This window comes from Microtus oregoni, unplaced genomic scaffold (assembly GCF_018167655.1).
Source record: "Microtus oregoni isolate MIOR12 unplaced genomic scaffold, Mior012 000040F_ref0000088, whole genome shotgun sequence".
Classification (NCBI taxonomy): Eukaryota; Metazoa; Chordata; class Mammalia; order Rodentia; family Cricetidae; genus Microtus; species Microtus oregoni.
Window position 1 is genome coordinate 21,942,501 of NW_024543207.1, and position 22,889 is coordinate 21,965,389.

General features: G+C 47.3%; 1 protein-coding gene across 3 annotated transcripts in view; it reads left to right on the forward strand.

The window, feature by feature from the left end:
* The window catches only part of Slc6a3 (solute carrier family 6 member 3), a 33,019-nt gene extending 10,843 nt beyond the window's left edge, over positions 1–22,176 (forward strand). For all 3 annotated transcript variants that reach the window (XM_041632166.1, XM_041632165.1, XM_041632167.1), the window contains exons 5-15: positions 5,491–5,629; positions 6,607–6,741; positions 9,357–9,460; positions 10,812–10,936; positions 11,810–11,922; positions 12,927–13,055; positions 13,625–13,724; positions 15,418–15,518; positions 16,766–16,933; positions 17,697–17,768; positions 21,663–22,176. In XM_041632166.1, the coding sequence (XP_041488100.1) occupies positions 5,491–5,629; positions 6,607–6,741; positions 9,357–9,460; positions 10,812–10,936; positions 11,810–11,922; positions 12,927–13,055; positions 13,625–13,724; positions 15,418–15,518; positions 16,766–16,933; positions 17,697–17,768; positions 21,663–21,686 (1,210 nt within the window). In that variant the 3' untranslated portion in view covers positions 21,687–22,176. The remainder of the gene's footprint in view (positions 1–5,490; positions 5,630–6,606; positions 6,742–9,356; positions 9,461–10,811; positions 10,937–11,809; positions 11,923–12,926; positions 13,056–13,624; positions 13,725–15,417; positions 15,519–16,765; positions 16,934–17,696; positions 17,769–21,662) is intronic.
* The last annotated feature ends 713 nt before the right edge of the window (positions 22,177–22,889 follow it).

The following is a 22,889-nucleotide window of genomic DNA, read 5'->3' on the forward strand; positions in this document are numbered from 1 at the left end:
CTGGCACCCAGTTCGCGAGCTTCAGGCAAGGGGGCTGGAGGTTAAAATACACAGACACACACAGACAGAGAGACAGCGACATGGGTCATCCTTGAATTCCCCAAGAATCAAGGGCAGATTATATAGAGATAGCCATGTCCCAGCCAAACCCATCAGAAACCACTCTCCTGCCATCAGGAACTCCTGAAGGTCTCGTGCTCAGAGCAGCTGTAGGCACTCAGATCAGGGGATTACAAGAAATTCAGGATCTTGGGTCTCACTGCTCGCAACAGGTCAGAATGTAGAGAAAGGGGCTCAGACTCACTCATTAACAAGAGCCACAAGGAAGCCCTCGCAGTCCTGAAACAGCTAAAATCTAAGACTCTGTGCGCTGGCACCCAGTTCGCAAGCTTCGGGCAAGGGGGCTGGGGGTTAAAATACACAAACACACACAGACAGACAGCAACACGGGCCATCCTTGAATTCTCCAAAAATGCCCCTTTATTGTGTTCAGGGGCAGATTATATAGAGATAGCCACGCCCCAGCCAAACCCACCAGAAACCACTCTCCTGCCATCAGGAGCTCCTGAAAGTCTCATGCTCAGAGCAGCTGTAGGCACTCAGATCAAGGGATTACAAGAAATTCAGGATCTGGGGGTTCACTGCTCCCAACATCGAACCAAAGTAGTGGGACCAGCAGGGCTGTGAGGGAACCAGTGCCGGAGGACACCAGCTGCAGAGTTAGGGTTCACACTGAAGGAAGCCGAGAGCCGAGCTCTTGTAACACAAAGAAAGAGTGACTGTGTTTGTGAGCTCATGTGTCTTTCACGACTGCCAGATGGGTTGAGATGTGGTTTAGCACACTTGGAAAGAGCAGAGACGTCAGAACAGGTAAGGGGCCTGGAGAACTGCCTGTTTTCTGCTTGGAAGATGTGGGGGCAACGATTCCTTCCTGTGATTTTCCAGATAAGAAAATTAGAGGGAAAGTAAAAATGAGTCTAGGGACTTTTGACAAGGAATGATGGAGGAAAGAATTTTATCTTTAAAAAAATCAGACTGTGGAATTCCGGAGAGGGAGGCCACAGAGCAGAGGTGTCCAGCCCTGTCCTCTGTGAAGGCCTGTAGCCCTGGCCGGATACTGAGATATTACTGAAGGAAAGACTAGGACAGAGCTGAGGACAAGAGAGAGTACATTGCCTTATGAAGTGTGCGAAGACCAAGCTAACTGTTGACAGGAAAGCTGTGTCCTCTAACACGGGCGTTCATAGGTAGCAGTCTAACCTTCTGAACATGTGTGATGCTACATCACACGCTTGACAGCTAAGATGCAGGCAGGAACAGGTGTGAAAGTAGCACCAAGCATGTATGTTGCACCAGGAGAGTGGCAGCCAGGCCTTGATGGGGCACCAAACGCTGGTCATGCCACCCCCAGGCTCTGACTCCACAGGGATAGTGCAGCTGTCTAGGAGGGGGTATGCTCTCCTATGCTCTCCAGACGTGGACAGTCCTGTATGCAGAACTGGTTCCTGTGCTGGAAGCCAGCTTGGTCAGACATTATCCACCACAGCCAACAATGAAAAGGGATACTAGGGAGACTGAGCACAGGAGGCCCGTGACCCGGTCTGCTATCCCAGAAACTACTTCTGGAGAGAGGTGAAAGGATGTGTTCCCTAAGTGGAGTCTGGAGAGTGTCAACTACCTAACTCACAAAGTTACTTTTAGTGACTCTTAAACCCATTTGTCTCTTTGTGTTTTTAATGTTCTTGGTCTTGAACCTGGGCCCTTGTACATGCTAGACAAGGAATCTGCCCCCAAATTACCTCTATGCTGGATAGTTTCATGCCAACTTGATGCGAGCTAAAGTCATTTGAAGGGAGGGAACCTCAGTTAAGAAAATGCTTCCATAAAGTGGGACTGTAGGCAAGCTGGTAGGACATTTTCTTAAGTAGTGATTGATGGCGGAGCCCAAGTCCATGGTGGATGGTGCCATGTCTGGGCTGATGGTCCTGGGTTCTATAAAGTCAGGTTGAGCGAGCCTTGGAGAGTGAGCCAGTAAGCAGCGCTCTGGATGGCACTCTGCCTCCACGTTCCTGCCTCCACGTTCCTGCCTCTAGGTTCATGCCTCACTTGAGTTTCAGCCCTGACTCCCCTCAGTGATGTGGAAGAGTCAGCCAAATAACCCTTTCTTTCTTCCCCATTTTGCTTTGGCTATGGTGTTTCATCACAGCAATGGAAACCCTTGCTAAGACACACCCCCAACCACCCTTACTACTTTCTATTATTTATTTAAAGTCAGAGTCTTACTGTGCAGCCCACACTACCTGATCCTATGCCTCCACCTCCTGGTGCTGGGATTTCAGACATGAGCCCTCTTGCATATTTCCTCCCTGCATGTCCGTCCCTTTATTCCTCTGTCCTACCATTTCTCCAGTGTCCATTCTTAGTAGGCATGCATAGGCTCATAGAAGAGACTAAGCTGGGCACTGTCACACTCAAGGTTGTGATAAGAAATCACAAATATACTCAATAGATATGAAGCATAGACCAGGGAAATGTGTATAGTCTGTGGAGCGTCCCAACAAACCCACGTAACTATAGCCACTTAAGACTTCCCGACTTCTTAGAAAAAGACAAGATCTCCTGAGTAAATTAGGAGTGTAGGGACCTCGGGAGAGGGTAGAAGGGGGGAGAGAGGAAGGAAGGGGAGTGGAGAAAAATTTATAGCTCAATAAGATCAATTTTATTTTTTTTTAAAATGTTTATTTATTTATTTATTTATTTATTTATTTATTATGTATACAATATTCTGTTTTGCGTGTATGCCTGCAGGCCAGAAGAGGGCACCAGACCTCACTACAGATGGTTGTGAGCCACCATGTGGTTGCTGGGAATTGAACTCAGGACCTTTGGAAGAGCAGGCAGTGCTCTCAACCTCTGAGCCATCTCTCCAGCCCATAAGATCAATTTTAAAAAAGACTTCCTGACTTCCATAAATGCTCAGTGCCACTTCCACCTGTTTTCTAACAAAAATCAGCAGAAAGTTAGATTTAAAGCCAGAAATGTGCCTCTCGTGAACTTCTGTAGCTGCATCTCACTGTTTGGTGTTTTTATTTTAGTTCAGTTTAGAGTACCCCATCTCTATGGTAATTTCTACTTTAATAATGGAACATCTTTAAACGACACTTGTTTTTAACCTTGAAATACTTGGCTTGTCTAGATATCTTTCTTTTATCAGTTTCTAATTTAATTGTCTTGACAATATTTTATAAGTTTTGCTTATAAGTATTTAATCTTAATACATACTGAAATGTGTTTTGCAGCCTACGATATGGTCTATGTCTGTTAATGTTCTGCATGCATTCCTGCCAGGTCACATAGTACATGCTTATGGTCTTAGAACTTGGGGGTCTTAGGTGGGAGGTCACTTGAGCCCAGGAGTTTGAGACTAGTCTAGGCAACATAGAGCATTATGTGGATACCAGTCATTCATGGTAAGATTGTTGTCCAGGTCTTAGTTTATTTAGTGACCTTTCTGCCTACTTATGGAATCAGTTACTGAGAATAGAATTTGGAATATCAATTATAATTGTGATTTTTCCCTGTCATTCTTTATACCACTAATGCTTATTACTTCATCTGAAGTTTGAGTCTTTGCTTTATTGCATTTTATTTGTGTGTGTGTGTGTGTACATGTGTGTGTGTGGTTGTGTATGCACATGAGACCATTTACAACAGCACGGCCTGCATGTGGAGATCAGAGGACAACTTGCAGAAATCCATTCTCTCCTTGGGAACATGAATCTTTATACACTGGACTCTCTCACTGGTACTAGTGATTGGGTGTCTTGAAGTACATGTGTTCACAAATATTAATCCTTCATCTTGCCCCTTTATCATCAGGAAATGTCCCTTTTGGTCACATTCCTTTTTGTTTCTAGTTCACTGTGTCTAGTTACAAATATGTCTGACCCTTTTTATAATTAGTGGTTGCCTGATACATCTTTTTATCCTTTTGTTTTTAACTTCAATGTGTCATATTTGAAGTGAGTGACTGGAAGGCAGCATAGAGTTGGTTATTTAATTTGTCTCCAGTGTAACATTCTCTGGCTCTTTATACACCCTCCACGCAAAGAGAGTAAATGGTCACCTCCCTAAGGGTTAGGTAAGATCTGTATCTGTTAGACACAAGGCTCTGGAATGAAGTTGGGGCATGGAGAAGAACACAAACTGTGTAGGCATAAGACTTGGTGGTGTTATCCTGAAATTTTTCTCTTGTTGGTAAAAAAAATTCTAAGAAATGAGCAAAGCAAGGATCATTGGACAGCAGTCCAGGGCAAGGTTAGGAGCCCTAAGAATCCTCACTGCCAAGGAGGTGCACTGGCCTGTCTCCCTTAGCTCAAGTGATTCATACTGCACACCCACATGCTAAGAGTTTGCACAGTATCCACGGTAGATGGGATGCTAAGCAAGCTACTTAGACTAAGAAGAGAATGGTGGTACCCTCAACACATGGGGAACCGTTTGGAAATCCTGGCCCTAACTACTACTGGAGTATTAGAGGAGGGTTGAGCTGTATTTTCAATGCTGTACTGTCCCTGATGGCAACAGCTAGCACCACCCTGTTGTACTTTCTAGACTATGGAGATTAAAGTTCTCCAACTTGGTGCCATGATTCCTGTTTCTGGTGAAAGTATCCAGAAAGTTGGGACTAGTAGTGTTCCACTTTAAGACTGGGCATTAACTTCCTGAGAAACCTCTTCTGACCCACAATCAACCAAACCTGGGCTGCGGTGGCTCCTTTCACTATGCGTTCTTCCCCTTCCTTTGGCAGAAGCACCATTATATAGGCTGGGGTTCAAAGTCCCGTCTGTGAAGGTGATGCAACCACTTCTACATGGCCAGACTCATCGGAAGCAAGTTGTACCTTCCACACATCTCTTTAGGACGGCTTGCCTCAATGATGGGTGCAGCCATGCATGGCTTCCCATCAGATCATTCCTTGGGGAGCCTCCTTAAAGTGGCAGGAACTGTGTGAGTAAGGACGAGAGAAGTCAATACAGAATGGCCAGGAACCTGCATAAGCAGCTTTACTGATCAGAACTCTCCTGGTTTTACCCCTGCAAAGGATCCTGGGACTGCCACAAGATAGCAGTGCCTGGTGGCTTCACTAAATACCTTCTCCTGGTTTCTGAGGTCTCCATTTCTCTGTACACCCAAACTTCCTGTTCCCTCCCAACTCCAAAAATCGTATCTGTTGGTAGAGCAGGGTGTTGCTGACCTCCTGCAGGTTTCCTGACAAGACATCCAGCTTCTCTGCCCATCTTAAGACAGTTCTGTGACTCAGAGGACAGTCTTGGGTCTTTCACAGCAAGAAGGGGTATTTCCTAGTCAGATCATAGCAGGGACTTTCCATATGACAAAGATAAGGAGGATGGGGTCTAGCTCAGCTGCCCCATTCTAGTTCTGGGAGACAAGTGCTCCCTCCAGAATTATCTGTTGCCTTTCCTCCAGGCGTGGCGTGCTGCACCTCCACCAGAGCAGTGGTATTGATGACCTGGGCCCTCCACGGTGGCAGCTTACAGCCTGCCTGGTGCTGGTCATTGTCTTGCTCTACTTCAGCCTGTGGAAGGGAGTGAAGACCTCCGGAAAGGTGAGATGGTTGCTAACAGGACCTGAGAATACATGGCAATGGGTGGGTGGTTGGGTAGGTTAACATATGGCTGTGGTCTATGAGTAGATATGTGGTTACAGTTGGTGAGTAGACACACGGCTAGAGTTGTCTAGAGTAACACGGGGCTATGTTACATGGTTACTATGAGACATGGGTGTGTGCATAGCCATGGTTGGTAAGTGGCCATGTGTCCATGTTGAGTAGGTTAACATATGACCATGATTAATGAGTGGCATATGGCTATGGTTGGTGGATGGACATGGGTGGGTGGATGAACATATAGCCATGGTCAGTAGATGGTGTGTGGCCATAACTGGCATAAGAACATGTGGTCATTGTTGGATGAGTGATTCTGAGACCAAGGTCAGCCTGTGACCTTGATTGGGTATATAGACATGAGGCTGTGGTTGGGTAATTGGGCACGAGGTCATGTTTGGTGGGTGGGAACATGGTATGGTTGAGTGGGAAGGAGATAGGTTGTTATGGGTGAGTTGAGAGTAGACAGATAGCCATGGTTTGTTTGGCCATGGACCCATGGCCATGTTTAGATAAGAAGGAGATGTATGGCCATGGTTGAATGAGAGTGAACATGTGACCATGATTTGCTGGGGTCAGTGAACACAATGTTCATGGTGAACGAGGATAGACATTGTGCTTGGGACAAGACAAGAAGAACATCATTCACAATGGTGTGTACAGCATGAGCTTATTTCTTACTGATGAAAATACTGGCAGTTATGTATATATGGGTACCCATGACAATTTTACCAGAATGACCATTACACCTGTGATAATGCATGTGCCAACACATGGAACCCTCCAACAACAGCAGGTATCTCCTTCCCTGCCTTCATGCCTCAAACCCACTTCCTACCCTAGGTGCATCAATGCAAGCTCCCACCAAGGCCCCGCTGCGTGTGACTTAGGCCCCTTGGAGACACTGTCTTCTCTTCCAGGTGGTGTGGATCACAGCTACCATGCCTTATGTGGTCCTCACTGCCCTGCTACTACGTGGAGTCACCCTCCCTGGAGCCCTGGACGGCATCAAAGCATACCTCAGTGTGGACTTTTACCGGCTCTGTGAGGCATCTGTGAGTCCAGCCCCCATCGTGGTTGACAGTCCTTTAAGGCAGTGGGGCTGTGCAACAGGGATCCTGCATATGGTTCAGAGGCCCAATCTATGGCTCAGCAGCAATTCCTTCCTATCCTGTAAGGTCAGCAGATGCAGGCTGGCCTGTTCACCTGTCTCCTTCACAGGCAGGGTTAGTAGAGGAGGGAGAAAATGGAAAGAAAGGAGACAGGGGAATGACCTTCTGACTCTCCACAGTGATGGAAGGCTGTGCCAGTCAGCACACAATAAAAGCCCCTCACCTCCTCCACTTGTGTTACTACTGGTCCCAGGTGTAAGTTGTCACCAAGAGCACAGTCTTTGGCTCTGTATTAATTTTCTGCAGGGCAGAGCTGCCTCAGAGATCCATGAACCAGAGTCCACCTTCGGAAGTCTGAATTCCTGAGCCACTGAAGGTTTCTTAAGTAAAGGATGGAGTTATTCTAGTTTAGAAGATTTGGAGGCCTCATGAAAGATGTGCTTTTCCAGGCTATAGATGTTCCTGAGAGAGGAAAAAGTCAGCACCATCTTTGGAGAGCAATGAAAGCAGCCGTTTTTTGAGAGGCAGTTGTGACAGAATTCCTTGAAGAGTTGTTAAAAGTCGTGTGGGCTGAGCTGAGACAGGTGATAAACCCCAAAAGCAACACAGGGAATTCATACACTGCAGTGGTCCTGCTGGAAGCGCATAGACTGGGGCTAGGGCAGGAGATGTGGGTCTCTAATAGAGAAGGGCAGGAGGGCTGGAAGGAAGGCTGGCTGTAGATCCATCCTGGGTTTGAGTCACAAGATCCTTTGGGAGTTGGCTGCGTGATACAAACCTAAGGCAGAAACCGGCAAGCATGGGCTGAGTTGGTCAGAGTAGCAAAGACTCAGTGGGGGAATGACGGTGTCAGCACAGGTCTACGTGAAGATGGAAGCAAGGCCTGAGAGCGTGCACACACGTCCCACAGAGTGAAAGAAGAGGGAGAGGAAAGCAAAAGGGACCTGTGGCATGGAACCGAAACCACGAGGGCTATGGACATCATCCATGTGGGAACCTGGAAAAGTCAGGGTCAGGGAAGACATGTTTGAGAATTCAAGAGAAAAAAAAAAGTGAAGTCCATTAGCATCTCAGCAAGCAGGCATGCAGCCCACAAAAAGAAAGAGAAGCATTGCCTGCGAGGTGCTGAGGGGGAAAAAAGGCAAGTTACAAAAATAGGAGGTTGTAGAAAATTAAGATAATAGTAAAATAGTAAGACTGACTAGTTGAAAGATAGGTCGACACTAGGTAGATGCTAGATAGATATTGATAGGTCTGATTGCTGATAGATGATTGAATGATACATGATAGGAATAGGTACCTAGATAATCAAACATATAAACAGAAATAACCAACCAGGAAAGAAAAAAAGGAAAAGTGCTCCAGGTAATGTCAGTCAGGCTCTGAGGGTCCAGGGAGGCACTGAGTCAGGTGTGACAGTGACCCAAGCAAAGAGCATGTTGAGAACCTGATGAATGGCACACGGAAATCTCTGGGGGAAATAAACTGGGTGAACACTGGGACTAAGTGGGAAAGAGGAAGTTCTTGGTGATGCTGTTCCTACCGGAACCACCTTAATGGGTGAGCTTGCTGTGATATAGGAGCCACACAGGACGAGAAGGCAGGGCCCTTTTACTGACTGAGCATCTGCTAAACCCCTCTGGACTTGGCCTCTCCACCATGCTGAGGCCCTAGACATCTCTTCAACCTTTCAACTTTGACATTCTGGGTGGCCAGTTGTCTTCAAACACACAGTCCCCAAACACTGGGGTAGCCTGAAGCTCTGGACATAGCTACCCAAAGAACAGAGATGCCAGATCCCTTGTTGTGGGCTCCCACAGTGCCGGGCTCCACTCTCCTCAGCAGAGTCAGGGCCTCTGCTCCATGAGCTCAAGAAGCCACTTCAGACATCCTCAGCTCGGCCACTGCAGATTCCAGTGATGGATTCTGATATTCTTGTCTCAGTGCTGAGGCCCCAGAGTTACCCTGGGCCACATGACCCTCAGAAGCAACTCCAGTACTGTCCAATCCCCGTATAACTCAGGTGGTAAATCCCTGGGAAAGGCTTTCAAAGCTCTTCCTCAGCCTTCCCACCAAGGCTACACAGGATCTCTTCAGCCAGGCTCTCTAGGTCTTAGCACGACCTTAGGGTCATGCAAGTAGGTCACACCTGACTTCATCATTTTGGTACAACTATCAGTTCTTGTACCTTTCTTTTCATGCTCAGAGAAATGATCCTGCTATTGCTGGATATCCATGTCTGACCTCTGGTGGCCTGGGGCTCTGCATGTGCCCCCTGAAACCACAAGCTGATAGACGAAAACACAACCTCCCTTTTTCCATGCCCTTTCAGGCCAGGGATGTAGGAAGGCTTGTTTATACCAGCACCAAGCATGTATGTTCCATTTGCTGAGAATCTTTTCCCACCTCAGCTGCAGGTGAACATGGGGTGTACATGTGAAGCTTGTGTGGTCATTTGGGAGACTGCCCAGTGACCACTCCCACTCTCCCCTCTGGTAGAACTCTCACCCCACAATTTTCTCTAATGTCTCATGCTCTTCCATCTCTGGCTGCGACAGGTGTGGATCGATGCTGCCACCCAGGTGTGCTTCTCCCTGGGCATTGGTTTTGGGGTGCTGATTGCCTTCTCCAGTTACAATAAGTTCACCAACAACTGCTATAGGTAAGCCCTGAGCTACCATCGCTGGGAAATGGCCTGCAAAACCTAGTCCGTGTCGCTGATCCTGGGGTCTGCCTCTTGGAAATGAAGCATTCCTGGAGGAAAAATCACAAAATCTCTGAGCCATGCAGATTTCCTTTCCTTAGCTTTATTCGTTTGTTCTCCAGAGACAGAGCTTTATGCTGTAGCCTAAGTTGTCCTGAAATTTACAACGCAGCCCACACTGGCCTTGTCACGGCCCTGCCTCCCGCTTAGCCTTTCAAATACTGAGATTAAAGGTGTGAATTGATCACCATACTCAGCTCCACATGGCATCTTCCAACAATATCTTGCATCTCACTTCAAAGATGATATTGAGACATGAGGAGATGTGTGTCACTGTCAGAGAAGAGCCAGATTCCCAGGACAAGGTTGCAAGACCTTCCTCTACAGATACACAGATACACCTTCATCTCCCCTTCCTCCCTTTTGCTTTTCTCTCCTCACTCTCCCAGTCACCCCCCCCCAGTGGATTTTCTCTCCTTTGCTCGGGTTTCAGTTTTACCTAAGACTTCACCTAAGGCACTTGGCTCTAACCCTCATAGCCTAAACTGAGGGATCTTGGGTGTAGGAGGACATCCCTGGTGCTAAGACTTAGCCTGAGTCACCTGCAACTGTGTGCTGGAACCCCACCAGGAAGTTGGGGTTCTACATCCAAAATATAACATTTCCTCCTAAAAACAGAATCAGTTGATCCTGAAATCTGTCCTCTTTGAACTTAGTGGGCACTGAAAATACAGAATAAACACAGAAAAATGGTTCCAAGTCACCAAAGGAGGTTGCATAGAAGGAAATAGAGAGTGACTGTGGACCACAATCCTGAGGCAAGTCCTACCTGGAGCCTAGGTGTGGACCTGGATAGGCACTTTACAGTGAAGTGTTGAATCCTCCAGTATAGACTGACCACTGAGGAGGACTCTGACTTTCCCAGTGGTCCCAGGCTTGCCTCTATCTCTGATTATCAGTGCTTAGATTAGCTTCACAAGACCAGCCACTTTATAGCCCCCATGTGTGCACGAAGACTTTAACAGCCCCCAAACCTGTGCATGCCCAGGTTCCAGCACTCTAGTGAGGTGGTCCAGGGCCACGATGGCTGTGTGAGTGGGACATGGAGTAGCCATCTTTCCCACTGCCCTGAGCCCCGACAGAACCCAGGATTACCAGACCGGTTCTCCCAGTTATAGGTACTTCTATTATGCTCCCCTCAAAACGAGCCTGCCCATCCCCTTCCCTAGACGCTGAGATGGGTGATAACAGCTGGCTTCCCAGGGCTGCAGCTTAACCCGTATCAAGACAGTCTGTCTTGTTCCTACAGAGATGCAATCATCACCACATCTATTAACTCCCTGACAAGCTTCTCCTCTGGCTTCGTCGTCTTCTCCTTCCTGGGGTACATGGCACAGAAGCACAACGTGCCCATTGGAGATGTGGCCACAGATGGTGAGCCCCCACCCCATCACATGTCACTCTGTCCTCTCTGGAGTAAGGCCAGAGGGACATGGCCAAGACACAAAGAATGTTAGGTAAAATGAGAGCAACCATGCATAACCTATGTTCCAGACCCAAGAGACCCACTTCGGAGAGACCGAACTCAATCTCTATAGAAGAACAATCTCTTCATGAGGGTGGTGCCTCCATAACCCAATACCTCTTGAAGGCCCTGATACCTCATTATCAATCTATCTTCAATTAATTTTCAGTGTGGGGAACTGGGAAGATGGCTCAGTCTATAAAGTGTTTTTCATGAAAACACGAGGGCCTGAGTTCAATCTCCAGACTTTAGTGTGTGTGTGTGTGAGAAAGAGAGAGAGAGAGAGAGAGAGAGAGAGAGAGAAAGAGAATATGAATGTGAGTGAACATGTGGGGTATGTGTGATCTGTGCAGGAAAGATAACTAGAAAGACATCTCAGACTGTCTGAGGCAGGATTATCTGCCAAGTCTTTTCTCTGATCCACGTTTTGATTTTGTTCCTCCCATTCCTGTGGACATGCGTGAGTTGGGGAACAAGGGTACAAGCTGGTTGAGCAGATCTCCCAGGTGACCAAGTGCTCTTGTGCCACCCCAGACAGGGTCTGCTGAATTCTCAGGAAGTAGGGATCCTGGGAAGAAACAGAAAGAAAGCAGTGGGGGGCAGTGAGAGTTCCAAGAGATCTGAGCACCGCTGGCATTGGCTCAGCTGAGAGGGGCAATGGAAAACCTCCTGTGACAAGTAGGGAATCAGGAGGCAAACCTGCGGCAGTGGTGAGCTCCAGGTGTGACAAGGGGGCAAGCAAGGAGCAAGCTTGTGGCAGTGATGAGGGTTTCTGCCTGTAGGACCTGGACTGATCTTCATCATCTACCCTGAAGCAATCGCCACACTCCCGCTGTCCTCGGCCTGGGCTGCTGTCTTCTTCCTCATGCTGCTCACTCTGGGCATCGACAGTGCAGTGAGTAATGCATACCCCAAGGCTCCACAGCCGTGCCTCACAGTCAGCCTGTTCCTGGGGATGCTGCCCTACGGGGCTTGGCATGACCCCACATAGTTCCTCCAACCTCACGTGCTTAGTATAGAGCATGTCAGGTTCAAACATTCCCCTGATCCCTGGAGACCCTCTGTGGACCTGAGTGGGAGTGGTTGAAATGAAACTTAGCCTTTTCCTCCCTAATCCAGTATCGGGGTCTGAACACACACAGAGCAGAACTCTGGTAGTCACAGGGTTGGCTCATAATGGCAGAGTGATTGATTGGCCACTCCTGCACAACCAGGCCTTCCCTGACCTCTGGACTCCCTTAGGATAGAGGCTGTAACCCTGGCTGGGCCTTGGACTCTTTGCAGCCCCCTGGTGTCCAACCTCAAAGGGGCTGGAGCCAATGAGCTCTAGTAGACGCCTCCAGCACCATGAACAGCTGAAGATCATTTACTGAGTCCTAATATCAGAACTGGCTGGTGGCTCTGGGCTGCCTCATGCCATTTACCCACCCTGACAGAGATCAGCAATTGTATGCTTCCTGGAAAGCCAGAACCAGGAATTCCTCTTTCCGAGAACATGGATCTCATACCACAGCCCCTACCTTCATCTTACACACAGCTGATGATAGCCCATGAGTTTCGTGTCTTGTATCCAAGAGGGCACATCTCATGAGCATTGCTTACAGACCATAGGCCCTACCTGTCTACCCCCAATGGGGTGTAACTTGGGGACCTATCCAATTCCAAGCCTGCGGCTATGCTTGAGGGAGGGACAGTTTGCTTTGGACAGCTTCAAAGTGACTGTGGCTGCCATCCATAGAATCTTTCTGAGGCCTGTGTCAGCAGGGAAACCTCATCAAGGGCTCTTCTTGTCTTACCGCCAGACTGTTACACATTTCCTTCGCCCTGAGGACACACTCACTAAATGTAAAGTCAAGCACTGGGAGTGTAATGTCAACCACCACTCTCTGTGTTCTGCAGATGGGGGGCATGGAGTCTGTGATCACTGGGCTGGTTGACGAGTTCCAGCTACTGCATCGGCACCGAGAGCTCTTCACTCTTGGCATTGTCCTGGCCACCTTCCTGCTGTCTCTCTTCTGTGTCACCAATGTATGTACTCGCCCGCTCCTGTCGTCTCTGCCCTGGTGCCTGGCAGCACAGCTGGTGCCATGGGAACAGACACACTGCAGCCTTTCTAAGAAGCTTCATCCTCTCCCTCAAGTAAACCGACTTCCCTGTAGTCGTAGGCAGCGCAAACACAGATCTGGAACCTGGTCCCAGAGAGAATTCAGTGCTTGGACAACATCCAAAATGCACCTTCTACTGAAGCTGCCTTTCTGGGGGCGGGAAGGGGCTGGGAAGTGGCAGGGGCCTGTCTGTGGTGTTTGGGCCACTTCTGCACAAGAGATACCTCCAGGATTGGCATTTGAGTGTCTCTGTTCCTTGTTTTTTGGAGCCTGGGAAGGGAAAGCCAGGGAGAAGTGGTTTCTTTATTTTATTTATTTAGGTTGTTTCCCTAAGAAGCTGTGTGAATCCATGACTCAAACCAAACTTTATAGGGGTAAATAGTGTTTATCTCCAGAGTGAACCCATAGGATGGGTTACCTTCCAGAGAAGGTATTTTGATGGACAGCTGCTGTAGCTGTCTCTGAGTTCATTGGGAGCTCCTTCTCTTCCAGGGTGGCATCTACGTCTTCACACTGCTGGACCATTTCGCAGCTGGCACATCCATCCTCTTTGGGGTGCTCATTGAAGCCATTGGGGTGGCCTGGTTCTACGGTAAGTCTTGGTGGTCAGACCAGCACTGTGGCATCGGTGTGTCAACTGGGCTAATGCCTTCCGGCTTGCTTTCTGGCAATATCACTTTGAAAAGAGGCATTTGAACTCCACTGGATGCCAAAAATTTAAGCCATGGCTCTTATGGCATCACTGGATGTATGGCCAGGGTCTGTCTGTTGGATCAAGGACAATCAAATGGCTACCTGGGAAGCCACTTTGTGGTCAGAGTTCAGAGAGGCTGTGTTGTGTGGGAGAGTAAGTCTTATTGAATGCTCTACCCTTTACAACAAGCTGTCAAAAGGTAAATACCCCATCCAACTAGCCAGAACCCTGCCAACAAGTACAGAATAGCTTCAGCTTCATCTGGGAGGAGTCTGGTCTACCTGTCATTGTAGGGACATTGGTAATATAATTCAGTTGGTCTGTGAGAGAGATGTCAAATCATAGCCACTTCCCACAGGGGCATCTCACATGTACCTTCTGGACAAGACCCCTGACCAGTCAAGTTGATTGAGCATAAGTTAGAACCATTGGTCTTCCTATGATAATAGCCCATTAGCCATTTATGTGCTAAGTCTCTCTGGGGGTCTGGAGCTGATCACGGGCCTCCTAGGAGCTTCAGGATCCTGGGGATCTCAAGTACTTGGCTGAGGCCCATTCTTTCCCACCCACTCCATCTTCTTGCCACAGTGGGGTCTAATGGTGTCCTGGAGCATGACTGGAGCTCTAGGAGACCTTGATCAGAGTTCTAGACAGACTTTCTGATGAGACCAGGAGGTCTGCTGAGCTCCTAGCTGGGCACCCAACTCCATGAGCCAGAGACCAGGACAGAAGTTGGTGAATGGAGTCACTGTTAAGATCTTCTTACCAATTCCTGAATAAGAAAGGCTGAATAATAATGCTGAAAGAAGGGTATTTCTAAAGTGAACTGCTGGTAGAAATGCCAGTTATTAAATATGTAGAGATAGCTTTAAATTAAAAACAGTTGCACACACATGCACACACACACACTCGCTCCCACATACACACACACACACACAGAGAGAGAGAGAGAGAGAGAGAGAGAGAGAGAGAGAGAGAGAGAGAGGAAAATTCAGCCTTTGGAAAGGAAACGATTCTGGTACATTCTCCAACATGGATGAGCCTCGGGGACACATATACTAACTGAAGCAAGCAAGTCCCCAAAGAGCATGTACTGTGATCACACACACACACACACACACACACACACACACACACATACAATCCCTCAAGGGACCAAGTTCCTAGAAACAGAATAGAATGCTAAGCGTTGGGACGGGAGTTGGAGTTGAATGGACAGAGTCCCTGGTGGGGAAGATGAGAAAACTTAAGATGGAAGGTAGTGATGGAGCCACTGAGCTGACCCTCAAAACAGTAAGTTTATGATGGGTGTATTTTGCTATAGTGTTTGACAAGGAGCAAATTACTGCTTGCAGAAGGAGGTAGAAAGTCTGTGGGACCTGGAGAAGGAGATGAGCAGGGTAGGAATGGAATATTGCTGGTCCCTCACCCTGCAGACCACAGCCCTCTTTGAAGCATCAACAGAGTCAATTAGCACATGGCTGGGAAGAATCAGAAATATGACGTCTGAAGGATGAAGCCCCTACTGTCGAAAAGAACCTATGTATGTCCAGTTTCATGACCAGTCCCATGGCTATCTCTTCCCCCTTAGGTGTCAAGCAATTCAGCGACGACATCAAGCAGATGACAGGGCAGAGACCCAACCTGTACTGGCGGCTATGCTGGAAGCTGGTCAGTCCCTGCTTCCTCCTGGTAAGAACCATGGACCGTGACCCTTCCTGCCTCTGTCCTTGAGACCATCCCAATGCCTTGAGATCAGAGAGCTCACCTGGCTTCATGCACCAATTAGCAGTGATGTATGATAATACGTAGGTACACAGGACAGCTCACATCTCTCTGCAACCTGAGGAACTCTTGCACCCACTCAATTGGTCATGTGTAGAATACAGCCAGTATCAGCGGCCCAGGAGATCTGCCTGGGAACCTCCATATCACTGATTTCTTGTCTCTGACTGAACCAGTTTTTCTTTTTTTTAAAAAACTATTCTGTCTTCTCCCCATTGACAAGCCTCACCCTCTCCAACATGAAAGAGCTGACCTTGTCTTAGGAGACACAAGGGAGTCTTTGGGCTTCATTCTTTGTTGCTTCACAGTATTAGATAAAGCCTATAAATTGTGCTAAATGGTTCATTCTACCAACTTCGTGGAAGCATAACGTGTGTAATTTCAAACTTAAATTTTAAACCCGTTCCATATAAAGTAATGGATCTTAGCAGAATAAAAAGCTACCTCATGTTTTTCTAAGTCACTCTGTTATCAGAGTGCGCACAGCAGGCATGTTATCATATGACTTCTGCAGCAGATCGTACTCCCAGACAGACTGACCCGATCAAAATCAACCTAGATGTAAGAGTGTGGCTTTGTCAGACATGGCAATTTCTAAGAAATGTGTCCTCTGTTGGAACCAAAAACAAGCATATGTGTGTCCAAATATATTCTCCAAGATGGTGTGGTTGAATAGTAAACTTTGCTGACCCTGAGGAATACACCATAAGTGAAGATCTTGCACCCAAAACTGCATCCTAACCCCACATCCACTGAACTTCCTATGTTTAGGAAGGGCTTTTGTGCCCAGGTACATAGAACATGTGTAGGTACAAAGTGCAGGTGTGGTGTGAAGCACATGTTTAAGCACACTGTACATATGCATACATTGTGTATAGATACATAGTGCATGTATTGGTGTGCAGTATAGGTACAAGCTGTCTGATAGGCACACATGTAAACACACTTAATGTGTAGTTACACAGCATGTGTGTAGAAATACTGTTGGTGCCTTAGAAAGATGTCATATTGCTTGGGCCATGCCCAGGTAGCCTGACTGGAGTTGGCACTTGTGGCTTCTACGGCCAGGAGGACTTCTATAGATCACTTGCTGATTTTTCTGCTCTGTCTTTGCACCTACCTTTGTATCTGACTTATGTGCCCATTTATTTCAGTATGTTGTTGTGGTCAGTATTGTGACCTTCAGACCCCCACACTATGGAGACTACATCTTCCCAGACTGGGCCAATGCACTGGGCTGGATCATCGCCACATCCTCAATGGCTATGGTACCCATTTATGCCACCTATAAGTTCTGCAGCCTGCCAGGGTCCTTCCGAGAGGTGGGTGTTTTCAAGGGGGCTCCTCACCCTAGTGGTTCAGGTGTCCCCATCCCTGAACCATCTCAGCAGGAGGCTGGAGGTGGGACCATGGTGGGACAATGGGCTGGTGCAACAAAAGGAGGGACATGTATGTGTATGTATGCCTATTTGTGTTTGTGTGTGCTGGTGTGTCCACATATATGAGTGTAAGTGTGTGTGTGTGTGTGTGCGTGCGCGCGAGCGCATGCAGTTTCCCTGGACTGAGCAGCAAAGCCCAATGCACCTGTTTGGTCTAAGGACTCCACCTTGGAGCCACAGTGTCCCTTGGTTCTGGACACCACAGCATCTCACAGACTGGTAGTCAGAGGTCCCTCTGTCATTCAGGCCATACTCAGTCAAGAACAAAAGCAGAGTGTGTGGCCAGACCAGAGCACAGCCTTTCTGATTCCAAGTTTAGAAGGAATAGGTCCGCCACCATGCCCAGGTGATAATCAGAGATAATCCTGGGGGCCTGGTGACATCTGGGCTCTAAGAACAGATGAGTAGAAGGAAACAATATTTCCTGCAGGGAACAAGTCACAGGCCCTGTGGGACCTGGAAGCATCCACTGAGAGACAGAGATCTCAGTGAGCACTGCACCCCCTGTACAACCAGAGTTAAGGACCTGAGTCTGCGGCTCCTGAGCCTAACTCCTTTAGAGGGAGTCCTCATTGTTATAGTGGGTGCTGGCTGGTCTGTGCCACCCTGGGCCCCATGCCATACCAACAACCCCATTCTCTCCTAGAAACTGGCCTATGCCATCACACCTGAGAAAGACCGCCAGCTAGTGGACAGAGGGGAGGTGCGCCAATTCACGGTGAGTCTGATGCCCTGTTCAACCCCCAGGGAGGGGATTCAGAGAGACCTGAATAGTACCTTCCAACTGCTCTAACACCCATAGTACTCACAGCTGCTCTCACACCCCCACCCCCCAAGATCAGGAAGCTTTGCAAGGAAAAATGTTTGCCACACCAGCAGGTATTGCATGCTCTTCAGGGCCACCTAGAAGTCTGAGGTTGTGGGCAGGGCAGTCCATGGAGATGAGCAGCCAGGGTGACACTGGCAAGGAGGCCTGCATGAGAGGAAGAGCCCATGGGACAAATGTGAGCATCCCTAGGATCTCCATTCTTGGAGAAAAGACAAGAAAAGGATCATGAGGCAGAGGCCCTGAAGTAACCGCGGAAGCAGAGCCAGGAGGGCTGGCGTTAACAGGGAAAAGATGAAAGCTTGGAGTTAGTCAGATGCCCATCAGGGAACCTGAGGGCTGGGAGGCCCAGTTGAGTGAGAGGAGAATCAAGCCTGGTCAGGTGTCCATGGGGCAGGCAGGTGCTCGCTCCTTTGAGAGGCAGGCGACATGTGCTATGAGCACACGTGTTGTTCTGAGGCTAGTCCCTCCTCTAACTGCTGTCATGGTGAATGTAGCTGCACCTTTGATGGGGGAACACCATCCCTTTGGCGTTCTCAGTGACTCTGTGACTTTGGTATCTTTTGCAACACTAACTTAAGCCACAAGTTTCACCCTGATGATCCAACTGGCTGGATGAGTCACTCACATAGAGGGGAGCATCATCTTACTACCCTTAAATTATTTGTCCTGCTTTTGTGTTTATTCTCCTTCTTGTTGCCTTTTTTATAGTCCATTTTTTTAGATTTTTTTTTTAAAAAGCATCAATCCAAATTCCCACTTCCTCCCCTCCTCCCATTCCCTCCACACACCCTCCCACCCCACCCCCATCTAATCCTAATGTCTCTACTGCATGTACTGGCTTTTTGGGATCCTATTCTCTTTGGATGTAAACCTTGCTCAGCCTAGATGTAGTAGGGAGGGCCTTGGACCTTCCTTGTTGCCTTTTTGTTGGTTGAGCTTTTTTGCCTTCCCTTACTCCACTCGAATGTATCCGCTCACTCGGAACCTGCATATTTTAATTCTTTAAATAGTTATCTTTGAGAGTGGCACATATTTCCCTCAAAGTCCAAAGTTAATATCTCAATTCACCTTTTGAACGTCAATTACAGTGACTTAAACCCTGCAACCGGTCACTGAGTCATTGTCTTGTGTTCCATGACCATCTTTTTAACCCACAAGTTAGACAAACCTGGCTGTGGGTTTACTATGTTACTGCTTCGTGTGAACCATGCTCTGGGGTCCACGTGTCCTCTGCCACATTTTCAGTGTGCATTTTCCCTTCCAGGATTATTTTCTTGGTTCTCAAACACAAATCCTTGAGACATGTCCTTGATGAACTCTCACAACAGACTCCCGACCTTCAGGTGTCGTCTATAACCCTTTCGTGTTGCCTGTGTCCCTGAAAGCTCACAGTCCCAAGGGCCCTTCACAGCTGCGCTTTAAAATCCCCCTTTACTCTTCTGTTTTGATTCGGGGTTCTAGAGTATATGCCTGGGTCCTATCTACACGTGGCTGCTTTCACATTTGAACTTCAGGCACACAGTTACACAGCGGCTCTGGTCACTGGTCCATACGTTATCTGCTCACTCCTTGCATTTCCTCTCTGTCCTTTGGATGCTTTCTGATGTAACTCCCTGCTCATGCTTCTGTGCTTACCGAATCACTGGGAACCCCTTATGTCTTTATTGATCTAGCCACTCATTTTAAGATTAATCAGTGTTATTCTGGAATGTGTACTATTCTGTGAGTCTGTGCAGAAGGCTTTCCCTCTTGCCTGTCACAGTTTCTTCTTTTGAGGTTCATTTGGGGTCTTTTTTAAATATCTTCTATATCTCCTCTTCACTTTTTGTACAAACATACTGAGATTTGAACTTTTCTGTCAGTTGGGGGTCAGTGTCAGGCTTTGCTCCATAGGGCTTTTTTAAATTTAAGTTTTCTTTTTGTTTCCGGTAAAGTTTAATCATAGCCAAAGTATGTGGCTTTTTCTTATTGCATCCTGAATATTTTTTAACATCTGTGTGTGCATGTTAGGATGGGAGGCAGTGTGTGTGTATGCGTGTGTGTGTTTGTACATGCCTATAGAGGCTGGAACAATATTGTAGGATATTCTGAGTGTCATCCTCAGTACCGTGACATTTCTTTTTTTATTGATTTTATTGAGCTCTACATCTTTCTCTGCTCCCCTTCCTGCCCCTCTCTTCCCCACTTCAACCCTCTCCCATGGTCCCCATGCTCCCAATTTACTCAGGAGATCTTGTCTTTTTCTGCTTCCCATGTTAATTAGATCCATGTAAGTCTCTCTTAGGGTCCTCAATGTTGTCTAGGTTCTCTGAGATTGTGATTTGTAGGCTTGTTTTCTTTGCTTTATGTTTTAAAATCACTTATGAGTAAGAATTGTCCCATTTATTAATTGTTTCTCCCAATGTCTGTGCTACTGGGGTTATATTTAGGAAGTGGTCTCCTGTGCTAATGAGTTCAAATGTACTTCAACTTTCTCTTCTATAAGGTTCAGTGTGGCTGGCTTTATGTTGAGTTCTTTGATCCATTTGGACTTGATTTTTGTGCATGGTGATAGATATGGATCTATTTCCATTCTTCTACATGTTGATATCCAGTTATGCCAGCACCATTGTTAAATGTGCTTTCTTTTTTTCCATTTGATTTTTTTTTTGCTTCTTTGTCAAAAATCAAGTATTTGAAGGTGTGTGGATTAATATCCGGGTCTTCTATTCGGTTCCATTGGTCTTTTAGTCAAGGTTTCACTATAATCCTTACTGGTCTGGAACTTGCTATACAGACCAGGCTGGTCTTGAACTCACAGAGATACACCTGCTTCAGCTTTCTGAGTGCTGGTATTGAAGGAATGTGTCACCATGCCTGGTTCAGTATTTTCAATACCTTTAAATATTCTTGGAACTCCTTGGACCTGTGAAGGTGTGCTTTTTAGTGTCTGTATGTTGGGCAGATCCCCAAAAGTATTACATAGATCTGTCTTTCTGCCGTAGGGCAGGCTTAAGGAAGAAAGGTTTCCAGCCTCTCTCCTATCTCTGGTTCAGTGTGTCAGTCAATAGTCTTATGAGCCTTGCTTTAAAAACATTTAGCAGCGCAGAACTCTCCAGTCAGTGAGTGTCAGCAAATGGCTCATGAGCACAAACTGGTTGAGCAAGCAGCAGAGCAGCAGGCTGCTGGTCTCAATCCCCGCACCGTCTGTGCTGCTCCCCACTTGCTCCTGGACCACACCCAGCAAAACCGGCTCCAGAGTGCAGCACCCCCTGAGATGGACCCAATAGAGGTTCAGCAGGCAGGGGAGGAGGACACTGCCGAGCCACTCACAAATCAGTAGGAGGATAATACGGAGCCTGCTCTGGATCTAAAGATGTCCTGCATCTTTCACCTTCTCAGCAACTGAGCGCTACAGGCACGATTATTTGTTATTATGTAGGTTCTGTTTTATTTTGCTATATTCTGCTTGCTTTCTTTTGTCCAGACAGAATCTTACTGTAGCCCAGGCTAGCCTCAAACTCAATCCTCCTGCTTCAGCCTCCTGAGTATTGTGATTACAGACATTAGCTGCTACACCTAGTATCCTTATCTCTTCTTCATCAAGTAATTCAGTCCTTTAAAGTTAATGGCTCTTGGTGCCCCTCAGGAGTGGCATCCATCAGTGGTAAGCTCCCCATGGGTGAGTGGTACCTCCTGTTGAGTTGTTGAGACAACTCTGATCTCATCATAGGGCTACTGGCCCATAAGTGATAACTTTAAGGTCTATTCTTTGCTTCTAAATAAACAATGCTTTCTTTCCAGCTGCGCCACTGGCTGTTGGTGTAAAGTGGAAGGAGACAGAAGCCAAGTGGGCCATCGCACAACCGCAGGGACAGGGAGCTCACGAAAGGAAACCCAGGCATCAAGAAAGGAGCGCCACTTCCACCCTTTCCCTTTGCTATATGGAAAAATAATCAAAGCACAGGCTTCAATCTTTGACTGTTCACACCCAATCCATGCTACCAAAAAAAAAAGAGGCCTCTGTCTGTATGTGGCTGTAAGAACACTCGTCTCTATACAATGAGGTCAACCATGTCCCTGTCTCTGCCGGGTGGTATCCTGTTCCTGCAAGGCTGACTCCCCCATTTGTGATCACCATGGGAGGATGGGTCTTACCGTCCCCTGTACTCTAGGAGAGGGACCTTGGTACCTGTATATACACTGTGCCAGAATCCTTGTGCTCACAGTAGCTGCCTAGATCATTTCTTTTGCTCAGATTTACAATGCCAAGTATCTATCCTGTTTTGTCTGCTGTGTAGAAGGTAGGAAAGCCAGTCAATACATGCCAAGTGCTTCCCTGGTGCTTGGCTCTGAGCAGACACCACGACCTTAGCATCCTGTTCACACATCACACACACATAGGGTCTGTTCTGAGCCTCGGAGGACAAGGAACTTGGTGCAAGTAACCAGAGATTCCATGTTTTTTTTTCCTTTGTAGCTGAGATAAATAGACATGAAGTAAGGTTGAGATACAGCCTCTACTTCTGGCCCCTGGGAGGCCTGCTCAGCTTGTGGTCACTTCAGTATGGAATTCTAGGCCACAGAGAAAGTGTTCTCTTCATAGCCAGTGTGTCTCAACCCCTGGAAACTTGCTCTCCAAGGGTCCCAAAGCAAAAGATCATATTCTTGGCCTGGAGTCATGCCTGATCTTTGGGGAAAGATACCCATTGTTGGGTTTGATTTCCCAGAGGCTCCCATTACATCAATGGACATTATCCACGTTATAAATGACTTTTTAAAATCGTATTTATGTGTGAACCAAAATTCAAGGTTAGTTTGTTCAAATCTGTTTGCTGATTTCCCTGTTTTTGTTCACAAGAGTAATTAGCAATACCATAGGAAGAGGGTAGACCAAGAACCACCTTCCCACAGAGTGCTGGCCTTAGCCCCTGGAGTGAAAAGAGGATGTTATGATTTTCCTTTGATCTAATAAACGTGAACTTTGGCCTGACCTGTATCCTAGAGAAATGGTACCACATGTCTGTCTGG